Source organism: Gopherus evgoodei, chromosome 5 (assembly GCF_007399415.2).
Source record: "Gopherus evgoodei ecotype Sinaloan lineage chromosome 5, rGopEvg1_v1.p, whole genome shotgun sequence".
In the NCBI taxonomy this organism is placed as follows: domain Eukaryota; kingdom Metazoa; phylum Chordata; order Testudines; family Testudinidae; genus Gopherus; species Gopherus evgoodei.
In genome coordinates, this window is record NC_044326.1 from 88,278,921 (window position 1) to 88,301,923 (window position 23,003).

The window sequence follows — 23,003 nt, forward strand, 5'->3', positions numbered from 1 at the left end:
TATGTTAGGACACTGTCTATGCGTGCAGTGACAATTTTTTATTCTTATGTGTACTAGCATCACAATCAGTCAAAGGACAGGTCAGCTGAATAGTCTCTCCTTTGGCACTTCCTTTTAATTGTTTATTTTTTCATAGCAAAAATGCAGAAGGTGGTGGTAAAATAGCAAATAAAGCTATGTAGTAGGAATGTATACAGTGACTGATAAAAAAAAAATAAGGGCCTTAAAGTGAGCTTATGTAAATAAGAATAAAGCCTTAGCTAATTACTTTACAACAGTATTGCAATAAGGGAGTTATTTACTTTTCAGTGTCAACTAGTGTGTAACACACACATTGTAAAGTTTCTCATTTTTGTTACAAGTGAATAGACATCATTTACTCAAACATCTAAGATCTGTGAGAACTTCGGTCTCTTTCTAGCAAGATCGTGATTTTTAATCTCCATTTGGTTCCTAAAGGACAAATATTTTCTTCACAACTGTGCCGCTAGGTAAGCTGAAATAAGGACTAAATAGGTGTGGAGACTGAAATAACCTTCAATCTTTAATGTAGTCCATGCAGCCCAGAACTGAAGCATGTTCACAGTAAACTACATCACTCTCTAAGTGTTGGCAATCAGGCATCTTTCACAAATACTAGAGTCCCATTTAAAAAACAAACAAACAAAAAAAACCTACCACCACCATAAACAGAGATTTTCATATTTGGTTACACAACATTCCCTTGTTTCAGGCTACTGTGCATGTCATGTTTCTCCTTATTTGTCTTTTTCTTCCTATTTGTTGTTTAGCAAGATCTTAAATTGTAAAGGTAACAAGGAACATTTTAGGTATAGTGCATTTCTCCTCTAAAATGTTATTTTCAGTTGTTTACAACTTTTTTCTTTTCTAAAATATGTTATCAACTTTTTAAAGGAACTAGGAACATGATTTAAAAATATTTTTGCAACATCTTTTGAATTGTAGATTTAGAATCTGAACATTGGGCAGGGACAGAGTTGTCTACCTGTTGGTAGTTTGGTGAAAACTGGCTGTGAACTGTCAAAGCTATAAAGGTTTAAAAACATACTTTGTGCCTGCACTCTGATTTTATTAAATAAACATGCTCATGTAGCAGTCTGCCCCTGCTCTATCAACACTGCACATACATCCTATGTTAGGAGAGTTCATGAGGAGTGCTGTCCACTTTCCTCTATGTGAAGGTGCATAGGAAAAAGGCAGGGCTTCTCCCTCACTGAGTGCTTGTGTGTGTAAAAGCCTTGTTCTGCTGCCTAGCAAATAGTGGCACATCATGTTCAATTGTATTTTTACAAAAAATAGTTTATTATTCATTGTTATTTATATTACAGTAGTACGCAGATGCCCCAACTGAGATCATAGCCCCATTGCACAAAAAGATCAGAAAGGCTGCAACATGCTTCATGTGTATTCAGAGCTTCAAAATGGACTGATAGGTGTTATTTGAGAAATGGTATAAGACATCATAACACTGAATTATAATGTATTTGCTAAAGAGGCTGGAGTTAAAGTTATACATTCACACTCAATTCTGTAATTTCCTGATTTAAGTGATTGCTTTGCCAATGTTTTGTATGAAATCTATTATCTGCTAGGGAAAATATGTATCCAAGGAAAAGTATTGCTATCAGAGCCTTAAACTATGTGAAGAGCTATTTCTTATTCCAAAAACTGGAAAAAAACAGAAAAGGGATGATACAGATTTTCTCTGAACATCCATGAAAAATAGAATAAAAAATGTGGCATTATGGAGAAAACTGAGGAAGTGATCATGTTTACTGCAGCGTGGACGGAGCTGATACCATAGCAAGAGTTGGCTACTGTTTAAAAGCAAACATTAGGAAGGGAGTTCTCCAAGGTTAAAAAAATAATTTTATTTACATGCAGTAGCCTCAGCAAAAAAGGAAGCGAGTCAATGCAGCTTGTAGTGCTTCCCACATAAGAAACATACATGAAGAGAAGACTTATTAAAGGCTGAGGAGCATGTAAAACGGGAGGTAATAAATTTACAAATGCAACAATTTTGACAATGGAGCAGCCAACCAAGCATGGGTCACTTGGCCCTATCGTTGAAAACAAAGATTAGATACGAAAAGAATTATCCATGCTAGGAGAAGGGGATTGAATTTGCTGAGGGCACTTCAGCTGCAGATTCCTTTTAGCAGGTTTGACTTTTTAAGTAGAATAGTTTCAGATTTTCCCAGGAGATGGAAAATGGAACCCCTGGAGCACTCAAACAAGAAGTCAAAAGGGTAAAGTTTTGTTTTAATAGATTAGCATGGATGAACTCCACTATTTTTCATCACATAGATGGTCTAGAAAAATATTGAGAAAACCACTCTAAATGCTGTTCTCATCACTTTCTAGATCAAGTCAGTTTCCAACTGAAAGTTACATAGCATATTAGTCCATCCACAAGGTAGGTGCCTTCAGCCAGCCTGAAATCTAGATTTTAATGTTGTAAGTATGTACATAATCACAAAAGTGTGATCAAAACAGCATATTTAGTAAATGAACAGTGTATGTGAGAGATGAACCCAAAGAATGAAGTTCAGCTGCAAACTTCACTGCATTTCAGGGGGTTTAAAGCCCTGGCTTTTGATCTGGGGCATGCTCTAGCTGATGCGGCTTCCTCTCACATGGGTGCAACTGAGCATTATACTGTGACCAATGATGATGTCATAGTAAAGCACTTGTGTTTCTGCCCTCCTCCTCCTCTCAGACTTAGCATGGGTACATCTAGACTGGAGCTAGAAGGTACAATTTCCAGCTCCAGTAGACATACCCATGCTAACTCTGATAGAGCCTACACGCTACAAATAGTAGCAATGGCATGAGCAGCAGTAGGGGTTAGCCACCTAAATACATACCTAGGGTTTCTGACAGGATCATACAGAGGACAGCTAGCTGTTGTGCCCTGGATATGTCTAGCACCTTAGCTTGAGCAGAGCTACTGTGAAGATGTCTACTCAAGCTGGAAATTAAGGCTCTAGCTCCAGTGTAGATGGTTACTCTTAGGCAGTGGTAACTTATTTCATGTGTTACCAGCAGTGGTTTAAGCATCATTTTACACGGGTGCAGTCAAACTACATTAGTGGTTTGCACCAGTATAACTAAAATCAGTTACATACAGAAACTGATTTTTGCCCCTTACCTGCCAAACCATGGTTGTCCTGCTATTCAGTACTATAATACATCCCTGAAAATGTACTTTAGTAGGGCTAGTCCTGTGAACAGATTACTCACGTGCACATTTGCAGGATGGGGTTCTTCCATCCAATTTTATCCTTTTTTTTTTTTTTTTTAACCGTAATGAAGTGTACAGGAAAATAAGGCAACAACTGTCAGAGAACTAACTTTAATCCTGGTAATAAGAATTAAAGTAGCATGAGTTAGACAAAGAAGAAGAATCCTTGTTAGATAAGGATAAAAAAACCTCCTAGGGTCTTCAAAAGCTAAAGGTAACTTTTCTGATGTATTACAACTTAGCTAGAAGTTTAAAAAAAAAAAAAAAAACCTGAAGATCTAGAGAAATATAGATGCAAAATCAAGTTTGTCAGTGAAGCCAAGAAAACAAATATCACAGCTTTTAACATAATTCAAAAATTCAATTTACCTATGCAAGATACAAAGAATTCTTCATAGAACTCCAATTATTGTTTTATTGCTTTTCTGCAGTCTCCAAAATTGGCATTTTTTTCTATAATAATAAATTTCTGCCAAATAGACCATGTTTTCCAAATAATATTTTAGAAGACCCTCCAATTCATTATTAATTCATTATTTTAGAAGACCCTCCAATTCATTATTAAAGGATACCACAATAGCTCCTGGATAGTTGAAGTATTTAAGTTGAATTTAAACAGGAGAAAGTCATTTTGTTTAGAAACTGAAGCTCTTTCATCCAGCCAAATGGCCTTAAACCGCTACAGACAAAGTTGTGTGTTTTAATATAGTTAATTATAAAGATAGCCATTTCCATAACTAAAGAAACTCTGATGCGGTTTCCACTTGAAGTCTTTTATCATTAGCTATATTAAAGAAAAGATACCTAATGTAACTTCACCTTTTGTTTTAAAAAATTTCTGTTCAGGAGGCACCAGTAGGGTGTTTGTTTCCTTGGATAAATATAGCTCCCAGGCAGGGCTGCTTCAATGCTCTGTTTGTTTGTAACACAAATAACAGGTTCTGCTTAGATGATTATGCATCACCCAATGCTTTTGCTGTCACTCACAGTGAGGAGAGGGGCAATGATCCATGCTGGCAACAGCTCCCCTTGCAGCATCTACTGCTATATCAGAGCTGAAATCTGTAGCATGGACACAATCTAATTGTGGCCCTAACTGTGCTTAAACCACAGTAGGCGCCAACAGCAGTAAACTGTGTTGTACCATAGCCATGTTTAAACAATTATTTTTGTTGTGTAAATGAGACTTTGGAGACTCATCCTTTAATGTGCTTACTGCTGTAAGTGTTGACTGAATCAGGTTTTTGGTAAGTTATACTGATAGGTCATGTATGCATTGTAAAATTTAACAGTTATGTAAACAGATGACCCCTCCAGTAAAAGACATTTAGGTGAGCCCAAGAGCAGTTTTAGTTACACCTATCCTTGTTTTGTATGGGGGGGGTTGTTGGCAAATATAGCAGGACAAGTGCTGAAATATCTGGAACACAGGCAAACAAATAACTAGCTTACTGTACCACAAAGTTATTTTGTTTTAATAATTTCTATTACAATCTCATTAAAAGCTTTAAAACAACCACCATCCTTAACTATGCTGTACTCAAATAACAGTTTTAGAAGCGTACATTTTTCTTTTTGAATATAATCTGTGGTAGTCCCAGAAACTAGCTTTGTTCGTCATGTGCGTTATCTTTGCCCGAGTCAGAAAATAAATTTAGTCTAGGGCTACATTCAAGTATGCTGCAGTAATAAAGATTTGAAGCCATGCTTTGGAAAATTTTATTTAATGTTTAAATAATTTGTGCAAATTGATCAATGACACAGTAGAACATAGTATCTTAAGGTCTGTCTTTGAATGCTTTCAGTAATAGGTCTGCTGCCAGCCCTGGAGCCAAGACACCACTGAGAACCTTTTCTTCTAAAAGTGGAATCTTATCCCTCACTGCTAAATGACTCCGAAAATGGTCCAGCATATTTTCTTGGATTAGATTCCACATCCACACTTTCTGCTGTTTCTGTCGTTTGGTGATCAACTCACCGCTTGTAAGCATGAGATCATGAAATTCTGTCATCTTATCCCACATATCTGAAATGCCTTCTCCTGTTTTAGCAGACATGCGCATTACCTGTTGGATTAAGGAGGATGGACATTTTAAAAGAAACTAAGTGGGTTGGGGAGGGTTCTGCATCAGCTAGATTCTATTAAAATCACAAGTTCCAATCCTAGTAAGGCAAACTCATCCTTAAGTGCTACCGTAAACTCCTCCCTCCCGACCCTCACAGCTTATGTTGTGTGTCCTTCTGCCACCTCCAAAATGATATTCTCATCTTATACTACTTGTGACAAAGAGGGTTTGCCTAAATATTCTTGAACAAAGTTCCCCCCCATACTATCTGATGGCTTACACCCAAGTAGTTGCTGCAGTTCAGTAATATAATTTGTATAAGGTTTTAGGATCCTATCAAATTAAAGGTAAAATATACAATATTACTACTTAAACGGAAAGTCAATTGGATATTTGCATAACCACATTTAGAGCCAGTACAACATTAATATGAAACCGTGCATGGTTTCAGTATTATAGTAAGAACAGTATTAACTTCCCTTCGTACCCTGGAAGAGTGATTGTAGGCTAGAAAGCAAACATCAAAGCCATTTGAAACAAGTTCTAAAAACAGCCCAGTTAGAGAAGTGTTTTTATTCAATATTCAGCCAAAAACCCCACACCTGTCCAATTTTTTTTCTTTTACTATTAACACTTGTCCGAGACGCCTGGTCTGTTAAATGTGTATAGAGAGCTTTCACACAATATAATAAAATCTCTAGAAATAGATGTTGTAATGATGCTCACTCGGTAATACTCTTAACTCTACTCCTGTATATTATTTCTTTCTTTAAAAACTTAGGCTTACTGTTGTAAGAATTGTTTTGCTGCTGATATTTCCAGGGCAAGGATTTGTAAACTCTTTAACATTTCCTACATAAAAAAGAATGTCTCTCTATAGCATCTAGATCTAAACTTATGCTCAGCAATGCTGAGGGGAGAGAGTGGCTTCTGCCAGTTGATATAAATCTCAAGTTACCTGTCAGCCCTCTTGCTTTGTGTTTATATGGAGCAGAACTGAACTAGACAGGGAAAGGCTACGTTCCCTACTAAAATTTATGGGGTAAAGATTTCAGCTCTGTGGAAATTGCTCTGCCGCTTGAACAAATTCATCACTAGACACTGCAAAGCAAAAATGTATGTGCCACCTATGTAAATATGTTAAAAGCAGTCAATACAGTCATAAAAAAAGCAACACCACTGCTTGGTAGAAGGGCACATTCAGGTCAGTTTGCATAACTTCCTGGTTTTTGTTTCAAAGGGATAAGCCAGAGGGCTGAAAAATCTGATCAGGAAGCAAAATAGCAGTTGTCCTGCCTTCTGCAGTGACATCCAATCACTAACTGGGTTTCACATTACTGGAAGTTGAGGCACTGTAAGTGTAGTGGGGAGAATGGGAACAGAAAGCCATGACCAAGCCTCAGGCAGTCCAGCTGGATCAAATTGTCTGACAGTCCATTTTATCCAGTGTTCAAGAAGCCTCGTTTATATATAAAAAGCATTTTACTACTGTCTCTTCGCCTCAAATATAAATGCTAATTATTTGTATTGCAGTACCACCTAAAGGCTAACAGGATCAGGGACCCATTGTGCTAGGTGCTGTACACACACAGGAAGACAACGTCATTGCACTAAAATCCCATGAGACATCACAAGTGGGTATAACAAGGAGGAAAAAAACATGGATCATAGTAGTTACATAGATTAGTATGGTTTACAGCAAGAGTTCCCAAACTTCTTAAAAATGTATAGAAATTATTACAAATCAGGAAGCCCCACTGACCCTCGGTCTACCCATTATCAGTTTGCTGTAGACATCATAGTAGATGTGAGTTTTGAGGAAGGATTTGGAGGAGAGAGAGAGTAATGCCTTTCCAAACTAATTCAGGGAGGGTACCCAATAAATAAGGGATGTGTGAAAGAAGCAGCACAGATGTTTCAGGCACAAGTGGGGCAGGAGAGATGTTTACGTAAATGTCCAGGTGGTTGTTAGTAGTTAGGATGAAGTTAGGTCCTGTAACCTACACACCACCTCTTCTGAAATCAAGAGAAGAAAATTGTGAAAACATACAAACCTTTGGTCTCCAAACCTTAGAGCGCTTGCGAAGTAGTTTCATAGCACTAACATATTCTGCTTGTATCCGCCGTGCAGGCACAACTAAATCTCCATCAGCTTTAGTTATAGCAACTAGGTCTGCCATCTCAATTATACCCCGTTTAATACCCTGAATGGAACAAGGAAAAGGGAAAATAATGAATGCTTAGAAAAACTGTGTTAATGGTCAGTCATAAAACCCGGATAAACTAATGAGGTTTGTTTGTTGCATTATCTTACCCCCTGGCTTTCTTCTTAATCTTTAGGCACCAGGAATTTCATAATATTAGGAATGTCCAAGGTTTCATTAGTAGGCAGTTATGATGACTCTCTGAACCATTAATTCACATATTTATTCCTCTACCATGAGAAACTAACATCCTTCATGTACGTGTAGCATGTGTTGGCATATATTACCTGAAAGGAGCATAACTGAGTTTGCTAAACTAATCAGTTATTACACAACTGATTGTTGTTGCCATGTACCTATACTAGCATTCAAAGTGAGAAAAAGTTAGTCATATCTAATGAGCAACATGAATCATAAGAGACTGGCCAGAATCAAAACTTTAAATCCTAACACCTGTAACATTTGGGAAATTCTGATCCAAATTTTGTGGGTCAAGTTGGTAAGATTCTGACTTCAGTGGGAGAAGAGCTAGGACAACGCCAAGCTCTAATACTTGATTACTCAGATTTAATGCACACACATATTCCAAATTCAGACTTAACTTTTAGGTCACAATTAGCATTTCAAAAAGATAAATACCTGTAACTCATCTCCTCCTGCTGGGGGTAGCAGCAAAACAAACATATCAACCATATCAGCAACTGCAAACTCTGATTGCCCCACACCTGAAAAATTGAAACCAGAATTGACCTTTCACAGCCATTCTAACAACAGTACTAAGGAGGTCCTACTGTGGCTCCCTCTCTTTCTGGGCTGAACAGAGCTGGATACAATGAAGGTCAGTAAGAAATCTAGTTTTAGAAAATTGTCTCTCAGAACTTTCAAGGCTTAAAGACATAACAGTAAGGCCCAATTCGGTGAAGTCAACACACACTTATGAAAGGAATGGACCAAATGGAACAGAAAAGATGAAGTACCAGAAACAGAAAAAGAAGAAAAAAAGCTGCAAGAGGAAATATGCATCATTAGTGCTAAAAGTTGGCCTGGACAGTACAGTGGGGTGCAAGTGCTAAATTTTGGATTTTTACATTTAAATCACATACCTACTGTTTCCACAAGAATGATGTCATAGCCTCCTCCCTCACATAGCAGAATAGCTTCATTTGTGGTCCTGGTCACACCTCCTAACGTTCCCCTGGTTGGAGATGGCCTGATGTAAGCATTCATGTCCCTTGACAACTCAGTCATCCGTGTTTTATCACCCAAGAGTGAGCCTTAAACATTTAACATTAATTTCAAAAAGGGCAAGTAGTCAGTTATTTTCAATAGTCAGTAACATAGGTGCAGGTGAGTGTCTCTGATGAAGAATCAAATGAGAATTTCCCAGTGTTGTGTGCTAGCAAGTTCCTGTGTGGCTCTTTTAGCTTGCAAGATGTGAGAATATCACAGAAGCATAACAGCAAGTTACTGCAGCCCACTGTCCCTAAACTCAGAGGGCTTCCTCTATGCCAGCACGGACTCTGCAAGTCCCAAACCCCTTTGTGTAACCTGAGCACAGCTGCATCAGCAAACTCTTACCTATCTGTTATCCCTCCCTGAAAACAAAGTCTCCTCTCCCATTCCAAAGCAAACTGCCCAAAGATAAGCAGTGTCCTCCCAAGAAGAAATTCTCCGATAGTCAATTTTTATTTGAATTTAATGAGAATTTATTGGTATGACAAGTGTTGCTAAAGTTTAAAAAGAGACAGACCCTCTCAGTCCTCTTTGTTCCTTATCCTGACCCCTTTCTCTGGTGACCTATAAGTCTTTGTCTCCACTACACATTCAAGGAACATTCCTTCTAGCCACAACTAATTGCAGTTGTTATTCATAGTTAACCTGTAACGTCTCCATGTAGTAGAATTATAACAAGTTTCAAGAGGACAGATATACAGAAAATGATAACGTATTAGTCAGATACAGCCATATATGACAAAAGGATTAAAATCTTAGTTACTGCTGGTTAGGTCCCAGGTAAGTTTTCTAAATCAAGCTTAGTCAGCATTGCCCCACAGAACATAAATTTTGGGAGGGGTAGGGTTTTGCAGATGAAAGCAAGCATGGGTTTGGAGAGCCTGATACTGAAGAGCAGGTGGCCAACAAAAGTTAGTCAAGTTCAGTGACATTGCAACATCACCATGACTTACTACACAGAAGAGTCTATCTTGGAACCAAGATAGTCCCACAGAAGTTAAACAATTTGTTCCCATTCAAGGATGATAGTGTATTTTTCCAAGATCCAAGGCAAAGCAGGAATTTGGGGATGGGGGGAAAGGGGGGAGGAGGATTGAGTTGCAAGTGTATTCTGATGGCCTCTAAATGAAGAGATTTGGCATCACTTTCAGTCTACATTGCAAAGTTTTAACAACAACAGTACTGATCACAGAAAAGGAAGTCTTCCTTTTCCCCTTACAATACCAAGAAAGTAATTTCACACAGGAGAGAGACAGACTATACAAGTCCACCAGAAGACAGCACAAGTTTGGGGACCTCACAAAACTGGGACTATTATGCCTAATTCCATAGCACACCAAAAATGACTTAAAAGCAATATATAGTTCATTGACCTAACTTTATAGGATAAAATTTCAACCATACACACCAGAAGCTCCAGATATTGTCAAGATTAAATGCTAGAGAGCTGACAAAAAACTTAAGATATACTCACCACCACTTGTGCTAGAGGACGGATCCACAGCCAGCACAGACACTTTGTGTCCCCTCTCTGTAAGCATTTTCCCAAAGCATTCGATAAATGTTGATTTCCCAGCACCAGGGGGACCAGACAATCCTAAATAGTAGAGGGACAAAGAACTCTAGTTCAATGAAATAGGCAATAGCCTCTACTAATCTTTCCTTCTTAATGACCTTCACGTTATGAACTAATCCCCAACACATTCCTTTGACAATAATGTGAAGGAAATAATTTGTCTTAAAAATATATTTAAGAAAAATAGTATGAGACCCTATTCCAGTTATTTACTACAAATAATCTGAGGCCTGTCACTGCTAGTAAATTAACCCTCTTCTTTTGCAAACACCCTCATCTCCACACAAAACCCCCTACTTATAGAAGGGTGGGGTTTTTATTTATTTATTTATATTTGTTTGAAAAAGTAACTTCCCCCTTTCCTGCCTCCAGATATATCACAAAATGCAACCAATTGCTACAATTAGTCACCACATACTGGTGGATTTCATCTTCCTCTTAAGGCAATTAGAATTACATGTTAATATTGAATTGTCTAATGAAGTATCAGAGGGGTAGCCACGTTATTCACCCATGAAAGCTCATGCTTCAATACGTCTTTTAGTCTATAAGGTGCTACAGGACTCTTTGCTGCTTTTGTCTAATGAAGAAATCCAAACCTTCTCATTTTGGATTTGCAGTGTATTATATCAGTCTACTCCGGAGGGGATCATTCACTTCTCTAACACTTATTCATTTTGCTCAAAGCAACATAAGATTGATTTCTTTATCCTCTTCTCCCCTCCCTAAACAGAGGTTTCTCCATATTGGTTTGCACTGCAGAAATTTAAAAATGCATGTCAAATCTTCAATTTTCAGAAATTCAGTATTTAGAGTTGCTGTTTCAGATAAGAAGATGGGTGACTTGCATGCTAACTTAAGACAACTAAACTAGGACTGGCCTGTTGCTTTGGGGTTTGTGCTCTTCACTAACTTTAAGATGCCATGCTCCAATTCTTGCTTCCTTTGGGCATACATATGCATAAGGCAGTTGTGCACTACACCACTCTACAGCGATCCTTCCAGTTGATACTGAAGCATCTGATAGATTGTAAAGGGAATGTCACCCACCTCTCCTCAGCTATAAGGTAGGTTGCTTTAAGGTGGGGCCTTTACTAATGATAAAACAATTGAAACAATTTTTTCTCCTCCTTTTTTGGGGGAAACACATGCACCTCAAGAAAAAAGATTTGGCAATGCTCATCTAAACTTTGAATAGCTGGTGCAGCTATGCCTTCTAGCCTGCCCCCCCGCCCCCATTCTTCAGCTCAATAAAACTAACCCTATCATCCATGAGAAATTCCCCTTTATTCTCCCCAGAAATTGAGGGGCCATTCTTAAAGTCTCCACAAGAGAATTTTCCAGCATTGTGGAGAAACTTTTCTTATGAGCAATACAAGTGACTCAAAGATGGTTACAAACTATTAATAGCCCAATGATTTCTCACTATACTCCATATTTGCTTAAAAATGCTAAATATCGGAAACAAGAGGTGATATCATTATAAGATCACAACAGTTACTGGACAGACAAAAGAGGACTGACCCACTCTAAAGGCTAGTGGTTTTCCTTTATTTAACTTTTCTTGTTCTCTGTGGTAGGATAATACCTTCTGAATGAGCACCTGGGCTATCTCCTTTTTCCTGCTCTGAGTTGATTCTACAAGAGTAATGGCCTCTGCCAAGCAGGCTCTGTGCCCTTGGATTAATCCACTATAAAGTTTGTCTACAAGTCTCTGTTCCTTGTCACAAAGTCCCTGTGTTTGTTGGTCTACGGTTGCTTGATAGCACATCCCTCTTTTCAAATCACTTGCTGGCAACATCCACTTTGTACAATACAAGCATACTGAATTGAAAGACTGAATATATGGAAATAATGATCCCGGAGTGAAATTTGAGTGGAAGCTTTTGAAAGAAATCTTTCTAAGAAAACGGTAGTGAGGGAATCTTAGCAGCAATGACAATGTGTTCATCTTGTCTGGAATCAGAGAGTATCAGTGGTATCTGTTCAACTGTGTTTGCAGCCAGCCTAAGGGGAGAGAAAACACACACTTTAGTTTCTTCAAAATACCTCTAAATATTGAAATTAACAGATGTAGATGATCAATCTTTTCAGTCAAATCATTAGATTTTACTTTATCCACACCTGTGTCCATAACATGTACAAAGGAGATTTGCACATAAAATAGTTGTGTTAAGTACTCTTGCTAAAAGATGGCATTTCATTCTTGTTGGAGAAATATCACCATGTGAAACCTCCCATTAGGTGGATTTAGGAAGACACACAATTGTTCATTTTTAAAGCTAAAGTTAATAAACTAAACCATTTGTTTAAAAAACGTTTGTACTCTAGCTATAGGGAGAAAAAAAATCATAACACTATCCTCTTGAGAGCCAGAAAGCTTTTTTTTACAAAAAAACAAGAACCACGAATAAAGTTCACCTCAGCAAGTAAGAAAGATCTCATGCACATTCCCCTTCTGTGCTCTTGGCACAACACACCTTCTGTTTATCCAACAGTTTCCTCAGGTCTGTTCTGCTCTGAAGCCCATAAAAAAATCAAATAAAACAACCCTCTGGAATTTAACTTTTGTACCTCTTCTCCAGAAGTAGATGTAGTTAGATGCACTAAATAAATGCAGGGAACTTGGAAATAATTTAATAACTTTGAGGATTTAAGATGGAGCCTTTTAGGTCTCATCTATATGAAGGTTATTTTCAGGGGGAGGGAGGGGAAGGTCCCATAACTGCACTCTCATAGACAAGTTGCCAGAAGCACTACAACACCTACTCAGGTTTAGACACTGGTTAAAATGTTGGCAACCACCTGAAGCTGCATCTATACTACTGCTCCGTTCAGTGGAGTTATGCCAAAATTAGCAATGATGGGAACTGTCTCAGAAAGAAGTCTAATGTAGAAATAGCCTTGCAATACAGAAGACATTCCATTCTATAATCCTATTTTCACTTCCCTGTAAATTTCACAAGCAGCACACTTCTAGAGCCCTGCAAATCTGCAGTATCCCCAGACCATGTTTGCAGATTACGGATCAGATGTGTATCCGCATAGGGCTCCACACACATCTACAGTCAGTGAGTTTCAGCAAACAGGCTCCCCCTGCATAGAACTGTATTAACTTTAGACTACCTATGTGCCTTTTCCAAGGCACCTGGGTTGTCTTTTAACTGGGCTACTGTAACTCTAGCAGCTTCAGACAAAATTAGATGCATTAGCAATAAGACAAGATTTGACTACACTCCATAGCATGCACACTTACTTTATACAGTGTATTATGTATTCTGCTTATTTTTACTGCAGCAAATCTTCATTAAAAAACCCCAGAGACAAAACTGTACAACTAGTTCACTGTGATTGGGAAACACATTGACCAAAGTTTTCAAATCTATGGGATTAAAGTTAGACTCCTAAATCAATATTGATGCATCTAAGCAAAGTAGCCCTTATTCTGAGGGACTGAGCATCTGACATTCTCATTGACTTAAATGGAAGCTGGTTTGCTCAACACTTCTGAAAAATCAGTCCACTTCTATTTACAGGCGTACAGCCCAGGTCTTGCAATGACATCTGTGCAGGTTGATCTCTGAACTCGCACAGATGTCATTGCAGAATTGGGGCCTTGACATGGATTTAGGAACCTAACTTTTGGGCAGACAAATTCAAAAATGGCGGCCATTCTGAATTCCTGGATTCTGCAAAACATCCAGTTTGTTAACAGATGACATAAGGAAACTGAACCACCAAGTGACCATTGTTCACTTATTCTGACAATGGAAATTTAGAAAATAAGAACATGGGAATGGCCAATCTGCATCAAACCAATGGTCCATCTAGCCCAGTATCCTGTCTTCTGACAGCAGCCAATGCCAGGTACTTCCAAGCAAATGAACAGGACAGGGCAATCACCAAGTGATCTATCCCATCATTCAATCCCCCAGCATCTGGCAGTCAGAGGCTTTGGGAAACCCAGAGCATGAGGTTGCATCTCTGACCACCTTGGCTAACAGCCACTGATGGATCTGTCCTCCATGAACTTATCTAATTCTTTTTTGAACCCCGTTATAGTTTTGGCCTTCACATTATCCCTGGCAATGAGTTCCACAGGTTGACTGTGCATTGTGTGAAAAAATACTTCCTTGTGTTTTAAACCTAATTTTGTTGGGTGATCCTGTGAAGGGTTAAACAGAACTTCTTTATTCACTTTCTCCACACCATTCATGATTTTATAGATCTCTATCATATCCCCCATCAGTCCCTTCTCTGAGCTGAATAGTTCCAGTCTTTTTAATCTCTCCTCATATGGAAGCTGTTACATAATCTTAATCATTTTTGTCACCCTTCTCTGTACCTTTGCCAACTCTAATATTTTTAGATGGGGTGACCAGAACTGCACGCAGAACCAGACCCGTGGTGTACCATGGATTTATATAGTGGTATTATATGTATCCCTTTCCCAATTATTCCTAACATTCCATTCAGGGCCAGCTTTAGGCCGAGTCGACCAATTCCGGGGAATCGGGCCCCGCGCCTTAGGCACCTTTTTTATTTTATTTTTTTTAACTTACCCCGGTCCCCGGCTGCGGTCTGCTCCGGGGTCTTCCATGGTCCCGCTCCTTTGAGTGAAGTGCTGGCGGGAGCGCGGCGCGGCCCCGCTCTCCCAGCTAGAGCTCTGGCCGGGGCTCCAGCCGGGAGTGCGGGGCAGCGGGGCTTGCTGCGCTCCGGCCGGGGCTCCAGCCGGGAGTGCGGGGTGGAGGGGCTTGCCGCGCTCCGGTCGGGGCTCCAGCCGGGAGTGCGGGGTGGAGGGGCTTGCCGCGCTCTGGCCGGGGCTCCAGCCGGGAGTGCGGGGTGGGGGGCTTGCCGCGCTCCGGCCGGAGCTCCAGCCGGGAGTGCGGGGCGGCGGGGCTTGCCGTGCTCTGGCCGGAGCTCCAGCCGGGAGAGCGGGCGGCGGGGCTTGCCGTGCTCTGGCCGGAGCTCCAGCCGGGAGAGCGGGGCGGCAGGGCTTGCCGCGCGCCGGCCGGGAGAGCGAGGCCGCGGGGCTTGCCACGCTCCAGCCAGAGTGCGGCAAGCCTGGCGACTCCGGCTGCAGCGCGGCAAGCCCCGTGACCCCGGCTGGAGCTCTGGGCCCTTTAAATAGCCCCCAGAGCCCTGGGGCAGTGAGGGGCTCTGGGGGCTATTTAAAGGGCCGGGGCTCCAGCTGCCTTTGCCACCCAGGTCCTTTAAATAGCCACTGGAGCCCCGCCTCCCCCATGCATTCCCCAGCGCTCCCGTGGCTATTTAAAAGGTCTGGGGCAGGGTAGAAGGGGGTTTGGGGGCTACTTACAGGGCTGGGATTCCAGCTGCCTCTGCTGCACTCCCTGACCTGCCCACACCAGTCCGGCCCCCCCCTTCCTGCAGCCAGCTCTGCACTCCATGCCCACAGCCAGCCTCTGCCAAACCCCCTGTCCTGTCTCCAGCCAACCCCTGCCACACACCCCTGCAGCCCTGCCCACAGCCAGCCAGCCCCACACAAACTGCTGCCCGCACCAGCCCTGCACACCCTGCCCAGCCCGCACCCTCTGCCCTGTCTCCAGTCAACCCCTGCTGCACCCCACTGCCTGAAGCCAGCCAGTTCCACACTCTGCTGTCTCCAGACCTACAAACCCCTGCTGCACCCCTCTGCAGCCCTGCCTGAAGCCAGCCCGCCCCACACCCCGTCTCCAACCAGCCCCACACCCCTTGCCCTGCCTGCAGCCAGACCCTACCTCCAGTCAGCCCCTGCCCTGCCTCCAGCCAGCCCCATATCCACTGCTGCCCTGCAGTTTCCAGGGCAGTAACCCTGCACACCTGCTTCAATGAGGGGGGCAAGGAGCAGCTGAGACCAACACATGTGCACACCCCCAGGGAGTGGCAGGGACCCACACATGTGAAATGGCGGTCATTAATAGCCAATCAACGGCATATATGATGCAATGTATATAATATATAATTTTATTATTCATATAGTTATGAAAAGTAAATAATACATGAAAGAAATGAAAGGCTTTTTTTTCCACTTTTTTTTTTAAGTCATCCCTGCCAAGGCCCTGCCGAAAATGTTTGAATTGGGCCCCGCACTTCCTAAAGCCGGTCCTGATTCCGTTAGCTTTTTTGACTTCCAGTGCACATTGAGTGCATGTTTTCAGAGACTGATCCACGACTCCACGATCTCTTTTTTGAGTGGTCACAGCTAATTTATACTCTATTTTGTATGATAGGTAGGATTATGTTTTCTAATATGAATTACTTCACATTTATCAAAACTGAATTCCAGCTGCTGTTTTGTTGCCCAGGCACCCAGTATCATGAGATCCTTTTGTGACTCTCTGCAGTCTGCTTTGGACTTAACTATCTTGAGTAACTGTATATCATCTGCAAACTTTGCCGCACCTCTGTTCGCCCCTTTACGAGATCACTTATGAATATGTTGACCAGCACTGGTCCATGTTCAGATTCCTGTGGGACACCACTATTTACTTCCCACCATTCAGAAAACTGACTATTTACTCCTACTCTTTGTTTCCTGTCTTTTAACCATGACCCATGAGAGGATCTTCCCCTCTTATCCCATGACTGCTTACTTTGCTTAAACAGTCTTTGGTAAGGAACCTTGTCAAAGGCTTTCTGAAAATCCAAGTACACTATATCCACTGGATCACCTTTGTCCACATTTGTTGATCCCCTCAAATAATTCTAGTAAATTAATGAGGCATGATTTCCCTTACAAAAGCCATGCTGAACATGATTTGTTTGGGAAGAGTCATCTATGTGCCTGATAATTCTGTTCTTCACTATAATTGCAATTTGCTTGGTACTGAAGTTGGGCTTACTGGCCTGTAATTGCCAGGAATGCGTCTGGAGCCTTTTCTAAAAGTTGGCAACACATTCATAAGGATACAATTCTGTCAGAGGTCACAGATGCATATTGCTGGGACCTCCATGACTTCTTCAGGGGCAAGGATGAACAGCTAGCAGCCCCAGACTGCCGGAGTAGTGGCCCAGGGTGGAGCAGCGGCTGAGGTTGGGTCAGCCCCGCCCCCGGCATTGAAGCAGAAGCCAGTCAGGGTTGGGTCAGCCCCCTGGTTCCAGAGCAGAGGCCACCAGAGCAGTCCCCAGGACACTGGAGCAACAACCAAGGGTCAGCCCCAGGATTGCTGGCAGGATGCCCCCGCAGACCAGCAACCCCAGGGGTCAGGCAGTGGAAGGGGCTGGGTCAGCCCCCTGGGAGCTGGAGCAGCAGTAGTCAGCTCCTACCACAGGAGCAGTGGCAGGACTGGAGCAGCTGCCAGAGGTCAGGCCCTAACAGCGCTCCGACTGTTTCTGTTCCCCCCCTCAGTATTTTCAGTAAAAGGGATGGGTCAAGGGATTCTTTGAATTTTTGTTGATTGCCCATGACCCATCCCCGACTTTACTAAAAATATCTGTGACAGAATCTTAGCCTTACTCATTAGCAATCCCCCAGTCAGCCCGTACAGAGGCCAATTTAAGTGATAAGTTACATATCACAGTTAGTAGTTCTGCATTTCAAATGGGAGTTCCTTCAGCGCTCCTGGGTGAATCCCATCTGGCCTGGGGACTTACTACTGTTCAATTCATCAACCTGTCCCGTGACTGTATGACGGTTCCACCATTTATCAAGTCCACCCCCATGGGAGATCTCCGCTCCCTCAGCGCTGGCAGGGTCACAACATGGTTTGTAGACGTATCATTATTTGCACAACCACAGCGCCGAGGAGCCCGCTGCACTCGCGCTGCGCAACACCAGGACGGTAAAGAACCGCTGGTCTATAGGGGGCTACTTGTGTAGCCGCGCCCATTAGTTACACAGGCGTGAACACTGACGTGTGTAACGCACTACACACCTCACCCGCCGCCCTAGATCAATCCCGCTGCGTCACTCTACACAGGCCCCCCCGCCCCCGCACCACGCACACAGCCCCCCGCGCATCACCCACGGACCCCCCCCGCACCACGCACACAGCCCCCCGCGCATCACCCATGGACCCCCCCCCCGCACCACGCACACAGCCCCCCGCGCATCACCCATGGACCCCCCCCCGCACCACGCACACCCCCAAGGTCCAGCCTTACCCGCCCGGCTCCTCCCCGCCCCTCGACAAGGCGAGCTGGACATCCGGGGCAAAGGACACGGGGGGGGGGTTAGCTCCAGGCATGCGCAGTGTGCATTAGAGAACACTTTGCAGGTTTCTGGCGCTCTTGTGCACGAAGAACAGAACAATCCCCCCCCCAGAAGCAGAGCCCGCTCTCCCTCCCCTCCCTCATGTCCTCCAACACCCCAAGCCGCCCGCTGGACAAACCCCTCTCCGTGCACCCCCAGCACACACACCCCTCTCCCTACTCCTCCAGACACCCCCTGTAACACACACTCCTCTCCCTGTACCCCTAAGAGACATCCCCCAGCCACTTCCTGTACACACACCTCGCCATACACCTAGTGGGGAGCTGGAGCAGGTTCCCACAGGCTTCCAAGAACCCGTTGCTATAATTAGACCTCGGTGGAGAACCAGTTGTTAAAGGGCCAGGGGGTGGCCAAAGAACTCCGGTCTGCAGGCCGGACCATCCTGTTGCTCCTAGGATTCCCAGCTGGGGAGGCTGAGGCTCCCCTGGGCACCAGCTGGGCAGCTCAGCTGAGCTTTGGAGTCCTCCTGCTGCCTCTTTTTGAATGGCCCAGCAAGGTGGGCGGGGGGGCTGCTGCAAGCTCCAGGGCTGGCCAGAGCGGAGGGGAAGGGGCAAGTGGGGCAATTGGCCCAGGCCCTGCAGGGGCCCCCAGCTGCACGAGGATGTCTCCCCTGGCCCCTCCCCTGGCCCCTCCCCTGCTCCCTCCCTTAAATCAGAACTTTTTATAGGGAACCAGTTGTTAAGATTTTGGTAGCTCAGCACTATCTACACCCTCTGTACACACATCTCAGCAGACACCCCAACACCGGCAGCCACCGCTGTAGGGGTCACCCCTTCACCCCAACTCCCCCCCCACACACACACACCCTGAACCCCTCATCTCTGGCCCCACCACAGAGCCCACACCCCCTACTGCATCCCAAGCCTCTGCCTCAACCTACAGCCCCCTCCCCCACACACCAAATCCCTTGGCCCCATGACCCAGCCTGGAACCCCCTCTTGTACTCCAAAGCCCTCAGCCCCACCCTTGAGCCCACACCCCAGCCAGAGCCACCCCCTCCCACATCCCAACTCCCTGCCCCAGCCCAGAGCCCCCTCCTGCACCCCTCATTTCTGGTCCCATCCTGGATCCTGCACCCCAATTAGAGCCCTTAACACCTCCCGCACCCCAACCCACTGCCCCAGCCCAGTGAAAATGAGTGAAGATGAGGGGAGAGCAAGCCACAGAGGGAGAGGAAATATAATGAGCGTCGCGGCGGGGCTAGGATGTTTGGTTTTGTGCAATTAGAAAGTTGGCAACCCTACCCTGTACACACCCCTCTCCCAACACACACACACACACACACACCTCTTCCTACACCCCCCAACAAACACCCCTGTACACACACCTCTCCCAATACCAACACACACTTTTCCCAACACCCCTAGCCACACCACCACTCAAATAACTGTCTCAATTCCCCGACAGACACACCTCTCAGCACACACAGACATCCCCCATACACACATGCACCTACACCCCTCCCTGTATATATACTCCTCTCCCAACACCCGCAACAAACACCTCCACACACACCCCTCCCAACACCCACAGACTTCCCCATACACACACATATAGACAACTTATACCCAGACACCCCAACACCCACAGCCTTTTCCCTCCACCCTCCGTACTGTTCTGCTATTACATTCTAGTCCTGGCCAGCATATCTCATAGGAACAGCCACAAAGAAGAGCACATAGGGTGAAGAGAGCATACTATCCTGACCACTGCTAAATAACCCTCAATTAGACTCCAAACAGTGGGATTTCTACCTTCCCCTGACAACTTCACCCCCACAACAACTCACTCATTCACCAACATGCTGTCCCCCTGTGAAAAAAGACAAGAATGTGTGAATACCTGTTTATAATGGAAAACTGAAAAGCCTGAGATTCCCCCTTGGCTGCTTTACCCACACACCCTAGCTTTTCTTCCATTTGCAAGGCCAAGGGGTGGGAGGAATGCCTCTTTTGCATTGACTGGTGCCCTGTAAGGATATACCACAAATTATTATCTCCCTAGGGAAGAATGACCTGGGAACGTGCTCCCGGCTCCAACTGATTTGGAAGGCTAAGCAGGATATTGGATGGCTGCTGAACATGTTTCCTAGCATGGGGATAATATAGTTGGAGATACTAGTCTGCAGGGTTTGGCAGACTGCAATCCACTCACAAAAAATGTATATAGGGCCTGGAGGAGGGCCAGCTGGAAAGTACTAACATGGCTGGAGTCCTGAGTCAGCTTAGTTATCATACGCCCAGCCTGTACCTGAACTTTTTCTGATACAGGTGCAGATTTGTTCCTGGATGATCTCAGTAGTGGGTTGGCTGAATTTCTAGGTAACTTGCTGCAGGGACATGGGGATGGAGGCAGTCAACCTGATGCTGGTGCCTACTTGTAGCAGATTCCCAATGCAGGAAATCAATGATTTAGACTCCAGATACAAACAGATAATGTAGCAGGCATCCCAAGGTGATGCCTCCATCTCATTAGGACATTATGACTAACCTCCTGGGGGAAAGTGCAAACCAGAGGCATGGGGACACCCAGCCAACGTACTTGGTGGCAGTGCAAGCTGAGGGTCAAGGTCCTCTCTGACCTCAACACCCTAAAAGGGGGAGAGATGCTAGTAGGGGAGTGAAAGGTGCCCAGAGACCCTCATACTGTGATGGACTTCCCCGGCAGTGGAAGCCCCCAAGAATTGTCAGAGAATCAATGGGGTGCAAGTGACGAGGCTGTCCCTCAACAGGAACCTTGGATGTAATTTAACTAATAAAGCTGCTGCCTATTAAAACCATTATTGTGTGCCTTCTTCCCTGCAGTGAGCACAACAAACTTCTTTTCAAATGCCAAGCTGCTAGATTTAACTTGCAGAAGAACTGGTCCATACAATAACAAATCCAGACCTAGAGTCAGGAAAAATGATGGGTTTATTGACATGTTCACCAGGTTAGAAAACCAAGATCTCCTGGGCAAAGACAAGATACAATAAATAGGTGCGAACAACAATAAGAAGGAATGGGGGGAAGGTAGGAAGAATGATGATGTACATGAAGAAATAAAATCCAGTTCACTCCGTCTCTATTGGGGCTGTGCTGGCCTTGAAAGACTGGTGCTGCTCCCTTTGGCCAGAAGGGGAAGCTAGTGCTATATCTTTGTTAATACAGCTTGAATGTACCCTGATTTCATTTGGAATTTTTATAAATTACATCATGATCATAAATCTGTACTGTTCAGCCAGAACAGTCTTAATCACTTGCCCTTAAAAACATTCAGAGTTCATTCAGTAAGACTCCAGAACGTGTGATATAAAATCGCAGAGCTCAACCTTTGTCTATGTGAAAAGATTTAAATCCATGTTTTATTTTATCATTTAATCAAACATGACCAGCAGCGAGTGACCTTAACCCTGTTTAAAAGTCCTGGATTCTGCAGTGAACCTCTGACTTTTTAGAGCCTGGTAGAATTGTGTTGTTGCCCTCTCTGTGGGCTCTCTGCAGGTCAGAGAGCTTTCTAAAGTATATGGTACTTATGGGAACTTCATCTTGTTAGTTACAGGAACAGAGGTGGAATGCAAAGCATAATTTTATCTAGTAGATCTGTTTTTGTGACAGGGCATTTATTCGGAAAGTGGATGTGGGAAAAAAACAGGGAAACAGAGCTTATTAAAAAAGGTATGAACCTTTGTCCTGTAGCATAATTCAATATTTATCAGAGTCTTTGTGGGTTATTGCTGAGAGGCTGAAAAAAAGAGAAAACTGCAGCTTTTGCCTCAGATGACTAATGCTCAGCTGTATATGATAAACACCCTTCACCCTCTCTAAACCAAATTCAACTTATGTTGAATGTGCTTATTTTGATGCTTTGCAATTTTAGTCAAGAAGGAGACAGACTGAACCACTGCTGCTTTCTTGATCAAATATCCTATTTCAGCTTGTCAGCATTAAGCAGAAATGTCTGCTTATTTGATTAAAACTAATCCATTGCCAATGTTAGCTTGTCTTTCTCCTGACGCTGTGGGCTGTAACACTAGCACAGTCAGACATCAAAAGCTGTGTTCAATTCCTTTTAAATTTTCTAATTCTACATCTGTCACGTGGGTGTTATTTGGCAAGTTCTCTGAAAGCGTTTTGCCATTTTAGAAAGGCCACTGGCTATCCCAGGTTTCAGGAGTGCCCCACATACCTCAGCCAGGGGGCAGTCTGCTGCTGCCTGCCATCAAACCTTCACAGGACAAAGCAAAGAGGAGCACAAAGATTGCCAGAAGAATAGTTTGCATTACATATTCATACCATTTTCTGCTCCCATTACATTTCTTCCAGGAGATCGGATTCCTGTTGTGCAATTTTCTGTTCTTACCAGTACTTTGAATACCTCAGTTAAGGTGACATTTACACAGGTGTAGAGGCCCATAGAAGACCCAACACACCCTTTATATCCTTTGTTAAGTTCTTAAACATAATCT

The 23,003-nt window shown here is 43.5% G+C and overlaps 1 protein-coding gene across 5 annotated transcripts; it reads right to left on the reverse strand.

Annotated features, from left to right (window-relative positions):
• Nucleotides 1-4,970: 4,970 nt before the first annotated feature.
• Nucleotides 4,971-18,504, reverse strand: MMAA (metabolism of cobalamin associated A). Of its 5 annotated transcripts, XM_030563665.1 has the most exons (7): nucleotides 18,448-18,504; nucleotides 11,869-12,351; nucleotides 10,243-10,365; nucleotides 8,639-8,809; nucleotides 8,175-8,260; nucleotides 7,386-7,535; nucleotides 4,971-5,331 (listed from the first exon to the last, which is right to left on the reverse strand). In XM_030563665.1, exons 2-7 carry the CDS (start codon nucleotides 12,293-12,295, stop codon nucleotides 5,044-5,046), a joined length of 1,245 nt encoding a protein of 414 aa, XP_030419525.1. In that variant the 5' UTR covers nucleotides 12,296-12,351; nucleotides 18,448-18,504; the 3' UTR covers nucleotides 4,971-5,043. The 5 variants fall into 5 exon arrangements, with proteins under 5 accessions (XP_030419525.1, XP_030419524.1, XP_030419529.1 ...); XM_030563664.1 differs by lacking the exon at nucleotides 18,448-18,504 and having other exon boundaries at nucleotides 11,869-12,749; XM_030563669.1 differs by lacking the exon at nucleotides 18,448-18,504 and having other exon boundaries at nucleotides 11,933-12,013.
• Nucleotides 18,505-23,003: the final 4,499 nt, after the last annotated feature.